The 20,949-nt window shown below is 47.4% G+C and overlaps 1 protein-coding gene across 3 annotated transcripts in view; it reads right to left on the bottom strand.

Moving 5' to 3' along the window:
• Positions 1–3,071: 3,071 nt before the first annotated feature.
• The window catches only part of LOC135902106 (uncharacterized), a 267,015-nt gene continuing 249,137 nt past the window's right edge, over positions 3,072–20,949 (bottom strand). For all 3 annotated transcript variants that reach the window (XM_065432013.2, XM_065432015.2, XM_065432014.2), the window contains one exon: positions 3,072–3,230. In XM_065432013.2, the coding sequence (XP_065288085.1) occupies positions 3,090–3,230 (141 nt within the window). In that variant the 3' untranslated portion in view covers positions 3,072–3,089. The remainder of the gene's footprint in view (positions 3,231–20,949) is intronic.

Raw genomic sequence — 20,949 nt, 5'->3', positions numbered from 1 at the left:
TCGATTCGGACGACGTCCTCTGAGATCGCAGAGCAGGCTGCAATAGCGATGGCCTTATTGGACGACAAGAGGACATCAATCTACAGTGACTCCATATCAGCTGTTAGGGCATTTGCCAAAGGTACCATATCCGAGCTGGCCCTAAGGATACTAGGAAGCAAGGAGATCAAGCCACACACATTGATCTGGTTTCCAGCCCACATGGGACAGATCGAGGGTGCCCCGCCCAACCTCAACGAGTCGGCACACGGAGCTGCGCGAGGGATCATCAACCGCGTAGCTACCGGGCAGCCTGACGCTGGGGGTACTGACAATCGGGACTCTCCTTCATCCTACACCGAAATTACTCAGCACTTTTATTTGGCTCGGAGGATCTACCCCCTCCCACATTGCAAACTCAATAGACCTCAAGCTTTGACACTCAGGCTTCTACAGACGGGGGTTTACCCAAACCCCCTACTTCTTCACAAGGTGTACCCCGAAATTCAAACAACAAATGCATGTACACTTTGCAATGATTTAGCGAGTTTACCTCACATGCTCTGGCGATGTCCCGTGTTACACAGCGATAAAAACAACACTTCTTCACGTTGGGATGCGGTCCTACACAGCCCCAACCTCGAAGAACAGTTATGGGCTGTCCAACGGGCCCGCGACGCGGCGGAGAGACTCGGCCTCTCTGTCCCGACGTGGGAGCGGCCCGCTGCGCGCTAGTGCGCGCCCTAAAGGACCCTAATAAAGTTTTTCATCCATCCATCCATCCATCAGCAATCGAAGTCTGGAATCCACTACTGGGCAACATCCGTTCTCTACCACTGAAACAATTCACCCAAGGTTGTTTATAAATGTTATAAATGTTTGTATGTTTCTTGTTCATCCAACTCCTGCAATAGCCTCGTAGCGCCTGCAGTATGTGTGCATAAATAAATAAATAAATAAATAAATAAATAAGTTAAACCCAGCGGCCATTGCCCTTTGACCTACCTAATACTGCTACATTCTATCTCAGTTGTTCCTCGCAGCACTTTGGAAGCTACATGAATACACCAATACAAGCTACTCCAATAGGAAGGCCAAGCGCCCCTCGAGATTTGCTCATCCGCGCCACGTCATCTGCTCAAGGTCTGCTTGTCAACCTGTGGGTACATGCTCCACTGTTGGTAGGTTGACGAAAGGATGTTTTGACGCAACCACAATGAAGCTCGCTTACATGCATGCGACCGCGGGCCTTCTCTCCAGCTGTACGTTTTCTCTGCACTTACCTTGCAGCCTCCTTAGCTCCTTAGCAAGTAGTAAGGGCCAACGCCCTCATATATGTTCACCTGCGGCACAGCATCTGATCGGCATCTACTTGGCGTTTTCTCGCTGCCATCATAACGTGCCATGCTAGAACGGATAGTCAGTGATCAATTAGGCCTTTGTAGCGTTCTACATCGTCAACGCATCACCATTCTTAATGGTGTGGTGCCATATGCTAACTAGAAATCAAACCAATTTTACAGCTCGACGCCGGGCCTGTAGTCTTAGCAGGGAGAAAACAAACAGCCGATCTCAGTAATTACGAAAAAACATAGCTAATGCTTTTGCCTCAGCTTGAGATGAGACTTTTCGAGGACGGATTTTGTTGCTTGTTTCTTGCTCACAGGGCGGAGCACCAGTAACAAGCGCGAATTCAGATCGAAGGGCGCTGTAAGGGCGTGGCATGTTATGGCTATTGCGGTTGCCGGCGGTAACAGCTTCAGTAATTCTCGGGATACGACGGACATGCACAGTAGTCATGTCACGTATCGCTGTACCGTATCATGTAACGAGAAAAAGTGAAACATCTGTATTGCACCCTAAAATGACCAGTTATTCCCAAAATTATATACCACTGTGAAAACGTTTTTGCCTGTGTGCGCCTCGTACTTCCGAAAGTGCTGGAAGGCTCTTGCGAGGTGGTCTGCACCACGATAGGGTCGGTAGAGTGTATGAAATTTTTTTGAGTTCCCTTTAGAGCTTTTCAGGCCCACACGTCGTTATTGAGCTTTCTGTAGAAAGCATTCATTATTGTCCATCGATTCCTTTCCTTTCCACAAATTCTACCAAAGCTATGGGCTCGGATACTAACATGACCTAATGGATCTCAATAATGTGTTTCTATGCATCAATCCATCTGCTCTACTATTCCCAGAGTCGATGCTGCATTTGCCTATTCCGAAACCTGGTTTTTCCAACTTTCGCCTTGATGCCGCCAAGCACTGCAGTGTAATGAGTTGCAACTTTTCTCATTGCTAGCTCAGCGCGCTCATAAATGGTGTACTTCAGCATCACTCGACGTTGGAATCTATACTTCTATATTGCAATAATTCTGATTCCCCTATTTAGCTTTATTAGACGACTGATTTCCTCTATATAAATCTGTAATTTTTCAATACAGCATGTTATCTCTATATAAATTAGAAAGCTGACCCAGCGTTTTCTACTATGTGGAAGATTTCGATGGCACAAGACGTGGTCGTTAGGCAGCACTGTATATGCATGACCAGTTCTAACCTCTCTAAAGCTAATAATATCTAAGGCAATGTCTGTTCATTTCTCAAAGCGCCCTTCTTAGCTAGCTTCGCTCGAATGGTGGCCTCTCCGGTTTCAGAGATTCTTAACACCCTCTGCGACTTCGCAATCTGGCCATCACCTTGAGCAGATGTTGCCTTGACTAGGAGTTGTATTAAGAGATGTACTGGCCGAGTACTGCACCAGAGAGGCCAATTTGTGTTCTCACGAGGGAGTACCTGCCATGTTGAAACGCAGTAGGCATTCCTAATTTGTTTGCGGCTCGACGAGTATAGCCCCTCTGGCTTTCGGCGACCATTTTTTTCTGCCGGCAGGCGTCGCTCCCCGTCTGAAAATGTTGCGGCATGCCCGATGATTTGAACTGACTAAATGCAGTACAGGGAACACGACCCATATGCTCCAACCCTTCTCTACGCCACCAGTCGTTTATTTTTTATTCACAGTCAGATATTCATCGAGCAAAGAAAATAAGCTGTCCGTACACCAAATAATAGCTTTACCTACACAAAAGCGATGAAAAAATATGTAACTATCATTTATTGACGCCGGAGATTCTTCTTGAAGACTGCGCCTATGGTGTGTGTCAGAGGTCGCTCTTTTACACCCTTGCAAGTGTCGAACTGTACGTCGTACGCTGCTATGCAGACGTCGACGTGTTTCTTCAGCACTGTCTTCACCTGCAATAAAATACGCAAATGATGTAGACGCGCCAGCTCCCTTTAGTGGGCAATGGATTCACGTGAGCATTCGCTTGTTCAAAACTGCGTTCATTAAGATGAAAGTTTTGGCATGTTGGCAGGACATCAATGCAGCTTTTTGCCCACAATACGAGGACAGAGAGGAGGTTACACACGAGCGCAGTTGTGTCTTAGCCTATTTTCTGTCCTCATCTCATGCTCAAGGAGCTGCATTCAAAACTGTGACAATGTGAGATCCACACGTTAGACGGGTGTTATTACGCACAGAAACTGTCTATTCGTTGGAAAGAGACGTAACATCCATTGAAACCTGTATTTGTAATTCTCTCCAAAAACTGATGGGGTTTTGCGTGCCAGAACCACGATCGGATTATGAGGCACGCCGTAGTGAGGGACTCCGAAAATTTGGACTACATGGCGTTCTTTAACTTACGTGTAAATCTAAGTACACGGGTGTTTTCGCATTTAGCCCCCATCTAAATGCGGCCGCCATGGCCGGGATTCGATCCCGCTACCTCGTACTTAGCAGCCCAATACCATAGCCACTAAGAAACCGCGGCGGGTATCGCTTCTTTAGTGGACGAAGAATCCACTCCGTGAAATGAAAAAGTAACAATTACCGCAAAGCACGCAGAAAAACGCGCGAGGATTTCGTCCTAAGTGGAGTACCTTGCCAGCCTTAGCTGCGGGTGAGGTGCAAGCCTGCGCGGCGGTCAGGCAATCCTCCCGTAATTATTTTGCTTAATTCCCCCAATATTATGCGTAGCTCTACATCGCCGTCATGCCCAATGCTGCCAATGTCTGAAGTCACGTATGCAGTGTTTCTGCAATTTCAGGGTGTTTCCTTATCATGTACAGTTCAGTGCACAAGTCGAAAGACCACGGGAGTGGCAACAAATCTAAATCGATCGATCGGACGGACGGACGGACGGACGTAGCTCTACATCGCCGGACGGACGGACGGACGGACGGACGGACGGACGGACGGACGGACGGACGGATGGATGGATGGATGGATGGATGGATGGATGGACGGACGGACGGACGGACGGACGGATGGATGGATGGATGGATGGATGGATGGATGGATGGATGGATGGATGGATGGATGGATGGATGGATGGATGGATGGAAGGAGCGTCCCCTCTAAAACGGGGTGATGGCAGTTGCCACCATGCTCAGCTTCTTATTTTTGTTTACATTTGTAGTCCTAATAAAATTCGCTATTTTCTTTAAATACGTCTTCCTACCCTTATAACCCTATGTCGCCTCTCTGCTTTGGAGCCACCAATCCTCCAATCGCCTTTAGATGGAAGGATGGATGGATGTTATGAGCGTTTCTTTTGGAACGGGGCGGTGGGTTACACCACCAAGCTCTTGCTATTATACCGCCCAATGTCCTACCTAGGTTAAACAATAAAAAAAGAAGAAAAAAACACTATGAACTACCACACCCAAATTTTCTGATACTCTAGTGCGAACTGTGCTTTGGTACGTCTCCGTCTTTTGTCGTTTCCTTACAACAAACTCTATCCTGCGCCCTCTGCGCCTAAGTTGTACCACGCGTATTGCACACACGCGTCCTTTTTAAAGCGAATCTTTCTATGTCTCTCTCATTTATCCGTGAGCATCAAAACTCCCTGCAGGAAAACCAACTTACACAACCGCGCAGAACACTACAGTTTACATCCGCAGTTGTTCCGATAAGAACAATGGGAAAACGCCACGCTGCCCAGATGGACTGTATTCAAGCGAAGCTTTTATTGCCTCACTCGTGTCGGCGTCGGTGTTACCGTAAGAAAAAACTCAACCTGCGCGAAAATCAAAATTGCTTATCGGGCTCTGGATTAGAGCCGCCGACCTCCGGGTTGCGAGACCACCACGATAACCGATTCAGCCACTGCCGGCTTATATTATGCGCACGTAAAAGCGCGGTTTTATATACATGAAGAACTAGACGCAGCGCAAGGCGCAAGCCAATTACAGGCGTCCCCTCTCTCCAGAGGAGGGAAAGGGTGTGATCGCGTGTTTGCTCGTCACGCGCCCGCCGCAGATGAGGAGGCCGCGTTTGGTTCGTTCTGCCGAAGAGCAGGCTGCGTTGAAGGAACGGATGCGGGAGCGGGCCATGCCTCATGCGTTCGGCGGAAGAACAGGCGGCGTTTCATGAAGGCCGCCGGGAACTAGCTGGAGAAAGGGCGCTTCTTCAACGTGCGGACCTCGCCGTGAGGGAGCCCTAAGTCCAGGCGTTACAACGTGGGGCAGCGGATCCCTTGCTTCACATGCACCCCAGTTCCCAATAGGGGAGGGTTGATTTTTTCCCTGCCAGGACGCTCGTCCGCTTGCTCAGACCGCGCGTGCATCGGAACGTGGGAGAGTGCGTATGGTGCCTCTTCTGTAGTCTCCGTAGAAGCGCCGCTCGGAGCACGCCGCTCTCTGTGCCTTGCCTCTAGACGCTCCGTGGCGCGGAGAAAATGCTGTTATAGTGCCTAGAATGTACTGGCTAGTGTGCCATGCACCCGCTTATTTCGATGGAGGAGCGTGGGGCCGCCTGCAATGAATGCCCATGGTGGCCGGCAGAGGTCGCTGTCATACGGGTGGGTGCAGACTGCGCGTGTCGTCTGCGTCGCACATCAGTTTCGCAGCGGTTGCGTCGGTTTTTATGTTTGCGTTTTCAGTGTTATTACAGCGTTGCGCGTTTGTTCTTGGTGTTGTCAAAGAGTGAGTGCGTCGCTGCTGTGTTCGTGTGCTTGTCATTACGAGAACTATGTGGCGGTGGTGAAAAAATGCCGAAGCTAGAGTGCAAGGAGGGGGCCTGTTTTGTGCCGTTGTATAGAAGCAGTTACCGCGCGAGCAAAGGGCGTGTATCATTGTTCACTCCACCATCTGATACAAAGCGGTAGAAGAATGGGCAAGACTGACCAGGAGAATGGACAGAAGGCTGGCACCAACTGCTGTCGTTTGTTAAAAACATTTAGAATACAGTTTAGTCCAGCGTGCGTCCTCTATCACCGTGAACCGTTGTCCACTAGACTCCCCGCGATAAAACACACCTGAAACCCTACACCATCCCAACGATATTTCCCGAGTATCCTAAGCATGCACCTAATTGTGAGTGCCAGGAAGAAGAAAAACAAGAAAGAAGGAGCAGTAGTGCCTTGAACTACTATACTGCAAGTTATGCTGCACGAAAGACCACTGCCAAAAATTCTTGACCACAGTGTGCAGGCTTCATTCTTTGCGTAAGTAAAGCTCAAGCTAGTGCCGACGCCGCTTCATATTGCACTACTCATTTGGCAATGGAGGCCTTGTCTTTCTTAGTCAGACCTTGTCAACCACTGTGAAGCCCATGGAAGATGCTTTTACTGTGTTCTTTACCAAAAACTAGTAACATGTACCGTGTCTAGCTGATTTTTCAGGTCAGCTCCAGACACTGGCCTTTCCACAACTAGGGTGCCCACAGCATGAAAAACCAGCATTGGCAGCAGTTGTAAAGTTCTACAATTCTATCAAAAAGGCCCCCCTGCCACAATACATTCGAGCCAAAAAAAGACAAACCGCAGGTCATTCTCCTACCGCTACACCCTCGTTATCCGGCTATGACGTGACCGCAACGACACCGCAACACAAATGTAGAGGTAACGCCACGTTGATCAGCAACAAGCTAGCCCACACGACATACAAAATTAATCACGACCGCAGCAATTGCGAATTCATTCTCACGGAAGTGTTCCCCAGAGCCAAGAACACCAAGAGCATATTCATCCTAAACGTTTACAGCAGCCCCAAGCACAGAGTACAAAATTTTAGGCAAATACTCCAGCTCGCCCGCAACCGTGCCGGCGACAACCCCATGATCGTGGCCGGGTACTTCAACGCCCCTAACACGGCTTGGGGATACGTCGCCCGCAGAGCCAAGGGCAAGTACTTACTAAACGACGCCGATAACGTGACCTAACGCTCATCACGAACGCCGAATACTCACAACAACGGGTAACTCGGTCAACCGTGACACAACGCCAGATCTCACTTTCGTCCGCAACGTTCCAAACTATCAATGGAACAACCTCTTCGAGGATCTGGGCAGCGATCATCACATTGTTGAGACAACGATTGACACCCCATCCAGAGAACCCAGAAAAATGACGTACGTCGACTAGGACAAGTTCCGCGAGTTCAGACACGAACGCCGAACAGGCAAAGAATCAATTGAACAATGGACGTCACAACTAAAGACCGACATTATGGCGGCCACGAAGGAAACAGAGACAGATCTGCCCGTTCAAAGCATGGACAGCCGACTGGCTCACATGCTCGAAGCCAAATAATCGCTCACCAGGAGATGGAATGAACAAAGACACAATAGACGGCTGAGGAAAATAATTTCTTCCCTCAACCGGCTGATAGCAGAATATTGCACGCCACTATCTAACCAGCAATGGAACGAGGTGTGCGACGCCGCGGACGGTCGCATCAACAGTGGGACGACGTGGCACCTGCTCAAACATCTTCTAGACAGAGCCAGAACCAAAGCGGACGAGGGTCATACGCTGAACAGGATCATGCACGAGGAACTCAAAATTACCACGGAAAATGAGCTCATTGACCGTCTCGCCGACAAGTACCTCCCGCTGGCCAAAAATGCTAGGGGCACGACCGCCGAAGCATATCGCGGCAAAGCCAACATAGAGCTAGATCGGGACTTCTCAACCGAAGAGATACGCATGGCGCTTCAGAACCTAAACAGCAAATCAGTGCCGGGGCCGGACGGCTTAACTAACAAGGCACTTAGAAACCTCGACGAAACCCCAATTGAAGCCCTCACAGAGGAAATCAACAAAATCTGTAGGAACGGAGCACTACCCGAAGACTGGAAAACGGCCCTCATCGTGCTCATCCCAAAGACTGGCAAGGCGCCCAACATCAATAACCTCGGACCTATCTCGCTGACATCTTGCGTCGTCAAGGTAGCCGAGCACGCGGTCCTAAACAGGCTCTCGAAGCATCTCTAAGAAAAAGATATCTACCCCGATGCAATGACCGGCTTTAGACCCGGGCTATCCACCCAAGACGCCATGAAGCTCCTCAAGCATGAGATCATTGACGCAGACACGAGAGACGCTAGAGCAATCCTAGGGCTAGACCTCGAAAAGGCATTCGATAATGTATCGCATGACTACATACTCAACACGACCTCCAACCTCGACCTCGGCATGAGACTCTACGCTTATACAAAATGGTTCCTGACTGACAGAACGGCCACCCTCCATCTAGGGGAAATCAAGTCCCAGAAATACAACCTCGGCGGCAAGGGCACACCGCAAGGTTCTGTCATCTCTCTGATGCTTTTTAACCTTGCGCCAGGCACGTACCCAGGATATTTTTTCGGGGGGGGGCCCACCACCTCCTCCTCCATCATCATCATCATCATCATCATCACCACCACCACCACCACCACCACCACCATTACCATCATAATCATCATCATCATCATAATCATCCTGTTTTATGTCCACTGCAGGACGAAGGCCTCTCCCTGCGATCTCCAATTACCCCTGTCCTGCCGCCAACCGATTCCAACTAGCACTCGCGAATTTCCTAATTTCATCGCACCATCTATAGTTTTCTGCCGTCTTCTATTGCACTTCCCTTCTCTTGGTACCCATTCTGTAACAATAATGGACCAACGGTTATCTAACCGGCGCATTATATGACCTGTCCAGCTACATTTTTTCCTCTTGATGTCAATTAGAATATTGTCTGTACCCGTTCGCTCTCTGATCCAAACCGCTATCTTTCTCTCTCTTAACGTTATGCCTAGCAATCATCGTTCGATCGCTCTGTGCACGGTTCTTAACTTGATCTCAAGTCTCTGCCCCATATGTCCGCACTGGCAAAATGCACTGAGTGCACACCTTACTTTTCAATAATAATGGTAAGCTTCCAGTCAGGAGCTGGCAATGTCTGCCGTATGCGATCCAACCTATTTTTATTCTTCTGTGAATTTCCTTCTCATGATCAGGGTCCCTTGTGATTAATTGACCTAGGCAAACGAACTCCTTCACAGTCTCTAGTGGCCGATTGGCGATCCTGATGTGTTGTTCCTTTACCCGACTATTTATCATTATCTTCACCTTCTGCATATTAATATTCAACCCCACTCTGACACTCTCTCAGTTAAGGTCTCCCATCATTTTTTGTAACTCGTCTGCACTGTTGCTGAATAGAACAATGTCATCGGCAAACCGAAAGTTGCTGAGATATTTGCCGTCGATCTTTACTCCTAAGCCTTTCCAGTTTAATAGCTTGAATTCTTCTAAGCGCGCAGTGAACAGCTTTGGAGAAATTGTGTCTCCCTGTATGACCCCTTTCTCTATAGGTATCTCCCTGTTTTTCTTATGTAGAATTAAGGTAGCTGTAAAACCTCTGTAGATATTCTTACGCGAAGGAAAAGTCAGTAAGACGAGAAACTACTTACAGTTTATATTTACAACAAGGGTTGCAGCGCGCTGACCGGCTAGATTCACAGCGCGAGCCCAGTTCGTTCTTCCTCCTCTTTTCTGGAGTGATGGCGCCCACGCGCCTTGTTAAAACAAACAAATACCACACGCATGTAGCAATATTTTCCAAGCTTTTTACGTGAGCGTTCTGTACTCCTTGTTTACGTAGTGCCTCTATGACTGCTGGTATCTCTACTGAATCAAATGCATTTTCGTAATCTATATAAACCACGTAGAGAGGCTTATTGTACTCTGCGGATTTCGCGATAACCTGAGTGACGATATGGATGTGATCCATTGTAATGTATCTCTTCCTGAAGCCAGCCTGTTCCCTTGGTTGACAAATCCAGCCCTTATTCTATTGGAGTTTATTTTGGTAAATATTTTACATAATACTGGGAGCAAGCTAATGGTCCTATAATTTTTCAATTCTTTAACGTCTCCTTTTTTTGGATTAGTATAATGTCTGCATTCTTCCAGTTTTCTGGGACCCTTGCAGTCGATAGACACTTCGTATAAAGAGCCGCCAGTTTTCCAAGCATTATGTCTCCTCCATCTTTGATTAAATCGACTGTTATTCCACCTTCTCCTCCCGCTCTTCGTCGTTTCATTTCTTGCAGGGCCCTTCTGACCTCATCGCTAGTTATAGGAGAGTTTCTGTATCCTATTCATTACTGTTTCTTAGTGAGGTATCGTGACTCCTCTTAGTACTGTATACAGGTCAGCTTAGAATTTTTCCGCTGCTTTTACTATACCTTCGAGATTGCTGATGATATTATCCTTTAGTGTATACATCATGGTTTGTCCCAAGCAAGGTTTCTTTTTTACTGATTTCAGGCTGCGTTCATTTTTTAAGGCTTCTTCAGTCTTTCTCATGTTATAGTTTCGAATATCAGTTATTTTCGCCTTGTTGATCAGTTTTGAAAGCTCCGGGAATTGCGTAACGCTGTGCGGCCACCAGTCCCACACAACCGCGTAGAGCGCAGGACTCTGCGATTCTAGATGTACTGCGCTCACCGCGAAAGGCTAGAAAAACAGCCACATAAGCACAGCAGAGAAGTGGCTACGTGAGGCGCTTCGACCGATAACTGTAGAAGCGTCATTCAAAGCAAGTAATTGTTCTCCACTTCCGGCAGCGTTTTCTCTACTTCCTTTTTAAATAAAAAGATGTTGATCCATAAATATTCTCATAAACAACGGTGAACTTTTTTATTATTCGCTTTTCCTTGCAGTTTGGTTGTTGCCTTGGCTCTCTCCCTTAGTAGATCGCTTCATTTCTCAACTCCTTGTGATTTTTGTTTCCAGTTGCCAATTTTGCACGAAAAGTGTTATACAATTAGGGAAAAACAGACAAGGTGACGGGCGACAGTCATCTTGCTTATGGTGTCAAGGGTTATTGCAGGGTATCATGATGGACGCACTTTCACATTATTTTATTTCCCACCTTATCTAACCCCCATCACGTGTATATGGTTGCGGGCGTCTGACAGCCTCGCGGTGAGCCGTAACTCAAGGAAATAATGAAGGAAAGGGAAAAGTTAAACGCAATTGGCGTTTTCTCCGGCCGCAACTAGTTCCACGAGAGTACAGACCAGCTCAGTAACAGCCGCATCCCTTTCCTGGTCCCAGGTTCAGCCTAAACAAAGAAGGTTGAACTAACAAAAGCAACAGCTATGCGCGTGACGGTTGAATAGATGGTGACAACTGAACGCATGTCGAGTTAATCGCACGGGTACGGAATCTACGAGAAAACTGTCCTTCACATTACAAGAGATGCCGATAACTACCGCCATTTAAAAGGAGTGAAAAAGGCAGCATAATGCTGACCGATTAATAGCTGCCAAGTCTCAACATTGATCTGGTGGCGCTTTAGGAATGTGTGAGGAGTGGTGGCGTGAGTGTGTGTGTGGGGGGGGAGGGGGGTGTGCCACTTGATTTCGGGGGGGGCCCGGGCCCCCCCGGCCCCCCCCCCCCTAGGTACGTGCCTGCCTTGCGCTAGCCGGCCTAGGCAAGAAACTGGATCAAATAGAGAGCGTCAAATAAACGATATACGCAGATAACGTAACGCTCTGGGTCCCCGGAGGTAACATGAAATCAATTGAAAGCGCTCTGCAGCAAGCGATAGACGCGATCGAGGAATACCTCGCTCCCACTGGCCTGTCATGTTGGCCTGCGAAGTCGGAGCTCCTCGTCTACAAACCATCGAGAAGCGGTACCAAGCCAAAGAACGAAATCAGAGACACACTCCATTACTCTCAAAACAAAAGACGGATGAACCATTCCACACGTCAGCAAAATCAGAGTCCTTGGGATGCTCATTGAGAACAACGGCTCTAACGCCGCGACAGTGGAGAAGATCGTGACAAAGTCGAATAATGCCTTGAATCTCATGCGACGCGCAGAAAACAGACAACACGGCCTTAAGGAAGAAAATCTCCTGCAGCTAACACACGCCGTGGCGCTATGCCACTTCACCTACGAGGCGGCCATGCACAGATGGAAGGTAGCGGAGAAGGACAAACTCAACGTACAACTGAGGAAGCTACTCAAACTAATGCTGCGAATTCCCAAGAACACCGGCACAGAGCTCCTGCGGCAACTGGCGGTACTCAGTACAAATGAAGAAATCGCCGAAGCTCAAGAACGGGCTCAATGGACCAGACTCTCTCGAACCAAACCAGGCAAAGAAATCCTAGCCAAACTAGGTCATGACACCAGAGTAATGGAGAATCTATATCAAAGCGTTCCGACGGACACACGCAACTCCTACACGGTTCGCCCACTCCCGCGGAACATGAACCCCGCGCACCATCAACCCAGAAGGCTGGCACGTGGATCGTTCATCCTGCGCGAAATACGTGATAAGAAGATCTTAGCCTGTTTCCTAGACGCGGCACAGTACCCGACCAGGAAGGCCTTCGTTGCCACCAGGATCAATAAGCGAGGTCAAGTCACAAATGCTCCCACAGTCAAGACCCACAAGTCAGAGATAGCAGAACAGGTCACCATCGCACTCGCGCTCACATACCCGACCACCACCCACGTGTATCACGATTCACGCTCGGCCGTCAAAGCCTTTCAGAAAGGAGCAGTTGCAAGCCAAGCACTACAAATAATCAATAGATCTGCACCGCTGCAGCATCACACCATCTGCTAGTTCCCGGCACACCTCGCAGATATCGAGGACGCCCCTCGCAATCTCAATGAGATGGCTCACAGGAGTGCGCTAGGCCTAACCTTTCGCGACGCCACCTATTCTGGTCGTGACCATCCCAGCGAGAATCGGGACCCTCCATCCACATATAACGAGATAACAAAGCACTTTCATCTAGACCGCAGAATATACAGCACACCTCACAATAAGCTCACCAGGCCTTAATCCCTGACGTTCAGAATGCTTCAAACAAACACATACCCACGCAGAACAGACTACATCACTGCATGCCTGTCCTATACAAAACATCATATTGCGAAAATTTCCATATCACACTAGACGTACATCACTTGCTCTGGCCGTGTGGTTGGACCCACGCAAACAAGGATCAAGACTCCGCCAGGCTACAAGAAGCATTACGCAGCACGGACTTGGCGGAGCAGCTCAGGGCCGTCCAGCGAGCCCACGATGCGGCCAGCGAGTTACAACTCCCGGTCCCAACGTGGGAGTAGCCCGCTCTATGGGACCTTGCGTCCCGTAGCTCGCAGGAATTTTCATTAAAGTAATTCCATCCATCCATGTAAAGTTCTATGTTTTCTTGAGGTTTCGGTTTTCGTAAAAGCCATCAATAAAGAGAGGGAAGCGCAAAGGAAACGGCAGAAGCTTCTTAAACTGCGTCACTGCCACTAGATCATCTTCATATATGTGTACAGTATCTCATATCTACTGCTGTCTTGTGCCTGCGTTTTACTGTTGTTACGCTTGAATAAAATATTTGTTACGCTCAAATAAATGATGTCTATTATTTTTGTTCACGTATATCAGAAATAAAACGACATCTGCACTCATTTACCTTGTATGAAAAATGTATACTACACAGAACACCACAGTTCATTTTACAGGCTAGCTTATTTACTCACTATCATACATTCGCGCCCAATGGGCACTATGACGGGATGGGTACGTGGTTTACAAACAATCAAAAACATCCAAACCTATGAGGACAATAATAAGATAAATAGGCAGAAACAGCACTAAATAAAATAAAAAGAAATAACAGCGAAATTCGAGTAATTTCAAAAGATGATCGGTTACAACGGCCTTCAGTGGTTATGCGTTAATATAACATTAATAGAGCAGTACCATAACCTTAAAATTCTTTTACTTTATCAGAATAAGAAATGCAATCTAAAGCTTACCCTTAAAAAAAATTACGCTGTCATCATCCTAGAAAAAAAAACAAGTGTCCTTACCTATTGCCTAAGACACGCGAAGGCGAACGCCTTGAAGAGCCTACTGTAATCCACCCTAATCCTACTTCATCAGCTCTAATCCACCTTAATCCAGTCATTATCCAATAATTAAATTTGCTCATCATAAACCATCTCTTTTACACGGTTAGACATGCGTGGGTTCGCTTCTGGCCTTCCTTGGATCGTGTGATATGTTCTGTACCTCACAACACGACCTTGAGACATGGAGATCTGAGGCTTCTGCCTTAAAAAATTGCGTTTTCTCTTCGCCAGCGTAGAAACACATGAGGTTGCCCACTCGAAGCCGAGCTGAGGTAGCAAGGTTTGAGTACGGGCTAGTTGGTATTCCAAGGTATAAATCGTCACTTACAGCGCATACATAAACGGAGGACGCAGCGCATGTCTACGTCGTCCTTTTTTGTCATCCGTCTATGTATGCGCTATAAGTGACGATTTATACTGAGGTAGCGCAAGCTTTTCACGAAAGCGACAAGCGCTAACGAAGCCTGTTGTAATCAAAACAAACCCTAATCAGTAATCAGCTGCCCACATTTGAACTGTGCTGCTGCTGCGGCTTAATAAAAGCAAAAAGCGTAGCAGCCCGTTTGTCGATGCGGTGGAAACAAGGCGGGCTACGAAGACCGGATGGTGCCGCGGCACCCACCTGCACTGCAGCGCTCCTAGCGGCAGCCGCCGGCATTCATTGCATCCGGTGCCACCCGGGAGGCCGCAGACGGCACACTAACCAGTGTATTCTAGGCACTGTAATGCTGTGTCACTTTTCCTGAAATAGAATTATGTGATAAGATCAGCCAGCAGCCAGCAGCAAATTTCTATTGCGCCTGAACTTACTCATGATGTAATTATTTGTGGTATTCAGTCAAAATATTATGACCCCGAAGAATGCGTGACACACTGAAATATAGAGTAGCTGGAGAGATGATCCAGGGAAGAGAACGGAGAAAAAAAACGCAGTATATTTTTCTCAAAAACAAAGAATTAAAAAAAATATTGTGTACCACATCATTTAATGTCGCCCTGTTGTAAGTCGAACTAAGGAGCTTTAAAATGTCTTTTTTTTTTGCAGACCGGACTTCAATTTAGTTGGGTACTTCGAATTGAATTGTGTTTGCATGGAATTCGCTACGCTGCTTTACAAAACAGGGCACGCGATAAACAAGGAGGTGTTTGGAGAGGTCTTTTAATTGCAACTTTAATGATTCAGTTCGGTAAGTTGTAGCAATGCGTGGCGCGCAAGTGATTGCCGCCAACGGACGTCTTACCATGTATTGATAGCAGTGAACTGCCTGGCATCTACACGAAGCTTTTTCTAAATGTCCTGTTTCCTAATTATAAAAAACCGGCTGTGGCTTAGCTAAGGTCAAGCCCAGGATGCGAAGCATACTATGCCTTTATTTTAACGCGACAGCGTTAAGGAGCTCGTGTCGCAGAAAAGACGGTGTCGTCGGCATCGGCTCAGGCGTGCGGCGCTTGCTCAGGCGCACATTTCGTTGTCGCGCCGAACGCTGCGTTGCTCGACGCTCACCGCGTCCGATGCGGGGCGCGTAGTCGCTGCGCCGTAGCAAAGCCGTCTAGAAACAGTCTCTGTAGCACGCCGCAACCTTCGCTTTTCATTCCAACGAGCAGCTCTGTCTCCAGGAGGCATCTCACCTCGTGAATGTCTAGCAGCGGAAAAGCGCAGCTGCTTATATACCGCAGCGACGCCGCGAGCGACAGCGCGAGTTGGAGCCCCGTTTCTCCTCTGTCGTGACGTCATGGTGTCACGTGGTATTGAAGGCGACACCGCCGCGCCTGAGGCGCTGGGTTGAGCTCTAGTAATATGCTTCGCATAAAAAAATAACCTGCGTTTATTTCCCGTTACATTTCCTGGCTGTTCTCTCTAGCTTCACGATATTACATGATTTCACGCGTGTATCTTGGTGCAGAATATGTGGACTGACTACCACAAATAATTGCGTCTTGTGTAAGTTCCACGAAGTAGAGAGCAAGAAACATCCCTGCTGGCTGATCTCATCACATAATTCAATTTCTCGAAGAAGGTCAATGTTTCGCGTGAAATGCGAAGTATAGATTCGATAGGAAATTAGTAGCCAACAATACGAAGTAGGAATATTAGTTCACCGGCCATATCAAGTTGCAAACATTCGCTTACTCTATCTAAATTAACAGGCATGGCGTCACGCCTTCACAGGTAAAAATGAACAAATCTCGCTCGATGGCCGTGCAAACTCGCTGCCAAAACGCTAGAGTGAGGAAGTGTGGCAGCAGCAGCAAGTGAATTGACCTTTCATGCTGTCTCTCGCTTCAACACGAAGTAAGCGTCGAAAGCAAAGCACATACGAAGCTACCGGCACTAGGCGAAATTTGTGCACGTAGCAGATAACTTTCAAGATGATACAGCGGCCACACAATAAGCAGCAGCCGACGGAGTAGAACGCCTCCCCTCCACCGCCTCCTCCCCGTGCCTCGCGCGCGACAGAAGACGGCACGCTTCCGCCTCGCCTTCCTTCCTCGCGCGCGGGAGATTGAAGCGATATCGCCGGCTCACATTCTCAAGCTTCCACTCGCACATACAGTATACGGCGCGCGGCGACGCTTTTATCGCCTTTGACATTGTAGAGAACTTCACGGCGACGGCCGCGACCGAAATGGGCTTGAAATGTCCATATAATTGCTATCACCATAAAGGTGACGCGAATCGTCTAGAACCAAGGCTTTCAGAGTGGTGTGTTCCGAGTACTGCCAGTACAAATTAAGTATGGTCGTCATAGTATCATCACTCTGGTGCTTCCACGGCGGCTACAAAAGTGGTATCTTGCCCTGTTTTCTGCGCCCTGGTGCAAGTGTGGTTGAAGCGAGTGGAACAGCTAGAAGCAGATAAAAATGACGCGCTTGTTCAGTACACGCTCTCGAACTTGGGTACGTAGCCGTCAGAAGGCGCAGCGATGCAGTTTTGTCGGCGCTGCCAGGTCTCGGCGTTTTCACTCGACTATAAGAGGTGCAACCTGCAATGCAAATCTCTTTGGCGAGCGGGAAAGCAATAAAAGCAGGCGCAGCTGCTTCTTCTGGGAGGGACTTCTCAGTTTTTCCACAAGGAAGAGAAAAAGCCGACTACAACAAAGTTATTGCCCCTTCCGAGTATCATTTTACTTGTCCTTTTCTAGGGGACTGTGTTTCATCCACTGAAACCTTAATGTTATCGCTCAGTCAGGCACGTACCCAGGGGGGGGGGGGGCCGGGGGGGCCCGGCCCCCCCCCCCGAAATCAAGTGGCATACCCCTCCCCACCCACGCCACCACTCCTCACACATTCCTAAAGCGCCGCCACATCAATGTTGAGATTTCGCAGCTGTTCATCGGTCAGCATTATGCTGCCTTTTTCACTCCTTTTAGATGGCGGTAGTTATCGGCATCTCTTGTAATGTGAAGGACAGTTTTCTCGTAGATTCCGCACCCGCGCGATTAACTCGAGGTGCGTTCAGTTGTCACCATCTATTCAACCGTCACGTGCATAGCTGTTGCTTTTGTTAGTTCAACCTTCTCTGTTTAGGCTGATCTTGGGACCAGGAGAGGGATGCGGCTGTTACTCAGCTGGTCTGTACTCTCATGGAACGAGGTGTGGCTGGAGAAAACGCCAATTGCGTTTAACTTATCCCTTTGCTTCATTGTTTCCTTGAGTTACGGCTCGCCGTGACGCTGGCAGATGCCCGTAACCATATACACGTGATATGGGTTAGATAAGATGGGAAATAAAATAATGTGAAAAAGCGTCCATCATGAAACCCTGCAATAACCCTTAAATCCATAAGCAAGATGACTGTCGCCCGTTACCTCGTCTGTTTTTTTCCCTAACTGTATAGCGCTTTTCGTGCAAAATTGGCAACTGGAAACAAAAATCGCAAAGAGTTGAGAAATTAAGCGATCTACTAAGGGAGAGAGCCAAGGCACCAACCAAACTGCAAGCAAAAGCGAATAATAAAAAAGTTAACCGTTGTTTATGAGAATATTTATGGATCAACATATTTTTATTTAAAAAGGAAGTAGAGAAAACGCCGCTGGAAGTGGAGAACAATTACTTGTTATGAATGACGCTTCTACAGTTATCGGTCGAGCCGCCTCACGTAGCCACTTCTCTGCTGTGCTTATGTGAGTGTTTTTCTAACATTTCGCAGTGAGCGCAGTACGTCTTGAATCGCAGAGTCCTGAGCTCTACGCGGTTGTATGGGACTGGCGGCCGCACAGCGTCACGCTATTCGCGGAACTGTCAAAACTGATCAACGAGGCGAAAATAACTGATATTCGAAACGATAACATGAGAAAGACTGAAGAAGCCGTATAAAATGAACGCAGCCTGAAATCAGTAAAAAACGAAACCTGGCATAGGACAAACCATGATGCATGCACTAAAAGATAAGAAGGATAATATCATCAGCAATCTCAAAGACATAGTAAAAGCAGCGGGAAAATTCTAATCTGACCTGTATACAGTACCTAGAGGAGTCACGATAGTTCACTTAGAAACAGTAATGAACAGGATAAAGAAACTCTTCTATAACTAGCGATGAGATCAGAAGGACCCTGCAAAACATGAAACGATGAAGAGCTGGAGGATGAGGTGGAATAACAGTCGATTTAATCAAAGATGGAGGAGACATAATGCTTGGAAAACTGGCGGCTCTTTATACGAAGTGTCTATCGACTGCAAAGGTCCCAGAAAACTGGAAGAATGCAGACATTATACTAATCCACAAAAAAAGGAGACGTTAAAGAATTGAACAATTATGGGACCATTAGCTTGCTCCCAGTATTATATAAAATATCTACCAAAATAATCTCCAATAGAATAAGGTTAACACTGGATTTTATCAACCAAGGGAACAGGCTGGCTTCAGGAAGAGATACTCTACCATGGATCGCATCCATGTCGTCAATCAGGTTATCGCGAAATCTGCAGAGTACAATAAGCCTCTCTATGTGGCTTATATAGATTACGAAAAGGCATTTGATTCAGTAGAGATACCAGCAATTGTAGAGGCACTACGTAATCAAGGAGTACAGAACGCTTACGTAAAAAGCTTGGAAAATATCGCTACATGCGTGAGGTATTTGTTTGTCTGAACGAGGCGCTTAGGCGCCATAACAACAGAAAAGAGGAGGAAGAACGAACTGGGCTCGCGCTGTGAATCTGACCGGTCTTCGCTGCAACCGTTGTTGTAAATATAATATGTAAATAGTTTCTCGTCTTACTGACTCGTTTTTCGCGCTAGAATATCTACAGAGGTTCTACAGCTACCTTAATTCTACACATGAAAAGCAGGGAGACACCTATAGAGAAAGGGGCCATACAGGGAGACACAATTTATCCAAAGCTATTTTCTGCGTGCTTAGAAGAATTCAAGCTATTAAACTGGGAAGGCTTAGGAGTAAAGATCGACGGCAAATATCTCAGCAACCTTCGGTTTGCCGATGACATTGTTCTATTCAACAACAATGCAGACGAGTTACAACAAATGATTGGAGACCTTAACAGAGAGAGTGTAAGAGTGGGGTTGAATATTATTATGCAGAAGATGAAGATAATGATAAATAGCCGGACAAAGGAACAAGAGATCAGGATGGCCAGTCGGCCACTAGAGACTGTGAAGGAGTAGGTTTACCTAGGTTAATTAATCAGAGGGAACCCTGATCATGAGAAGGAAATTCACAGAAGAATAAAAATAGATTGGATCGCATACGGCAGACATTGCCAGCTCCTGACTGGAAGCTTACCATTATTATTGAAAAGTACGGTGTGCAATCAGTGCATTTTGCCAGTGCAATATTTTCAGTGCCAATGCATGTGCCAGTGCATTTCCCAGTGCATTTCCCAGTGCATTTCCCAGTGCATTTTGCCAGTGCATATGGGGCAGAGACTTGAGAGCAAGTTAAGGACCACGCAAAGAGCGATCGAACGAAGATTGCTAGGCATAACGTTAAGAGAGAAAGAGTGGTTTGGATCAGAGAGCGAACGGGTATAGACGATATTCTAATTGACATCAAGAGAAAAGTGTAGCTGGGCAGGTCATGTAATGCGCCGGTTAGATAACCGTTGGACCACTACGGTTACAGAATGGGTACCAAGAGAAGGGAAACGCAATCGAGGACGACAAAACACTAGGTGGAGCGATGAAATTAGGAAATTCGCGGGCGCTAGTTGGAATCGGTTGGCGCAGGACAAGGGTAATTGGAGATCGCAGGGAGAGGCCTTCGTCCTGCAGTGGACATAACACATGATGATGATGATGATGATGATGATGATGATGATGATGATGATGATGATGATGATGGAGGTGGTGGGCCCCCCCCCGAAAAAAAATCCTGGGTACGTGCCTGCGCTCAGTGCAAGACGCGCCTGTATGAGCTGGAACCTACTCGAGCGCTGTCGTTAATTCTACTCGTTGTGTCTGTTGTCACCCAATGTTGTGTAATCTCATTTTATGCGCGACGTGAATTGTGTAGTAATTTCTGAAAAGTACGCGGACACCAAAAAATACGCTGGAGCCTTTGAAGCACCATGTATAAAAGCCGACGGGCTTGATTCACAGATAAGTTTTATACAATCGCCTACAGGGCTCACTGCTGTCATTGCGCGTGACTGTTTGAATTTTTCTTGGGAACCAGTTCATCCAATAAAGGCTCACTTTTGTGATTAGCAGCTTTCGCTACTCTGTTCTTCACCGTCAGTGAAAATATAATATTCAGTGGGGGTGCATTTTCGTTATTCTACCAACACAC

This window comes from Dermacentor albipictus, chromosome 3, assembly GCF_038994185.2.
Source record: "Dermacentor albipictus isolate Rhodes 1998 colony chromosome 3, USDA_Dalb.pri_finalv2, whole genome shotgun sequence".
Taxonomy (NCBI): domain Eukaryota; kingdom Metazoa; phylum Arthropoda; class Arachnida; order Ixodida; family Ixodidae; genus Dermacentor; species Dermacentor albipictus.
Note: the sequence above shows the minus strand (reverse complement) of the source record. Positions and strands in the feature narration are given on the sequence as shown.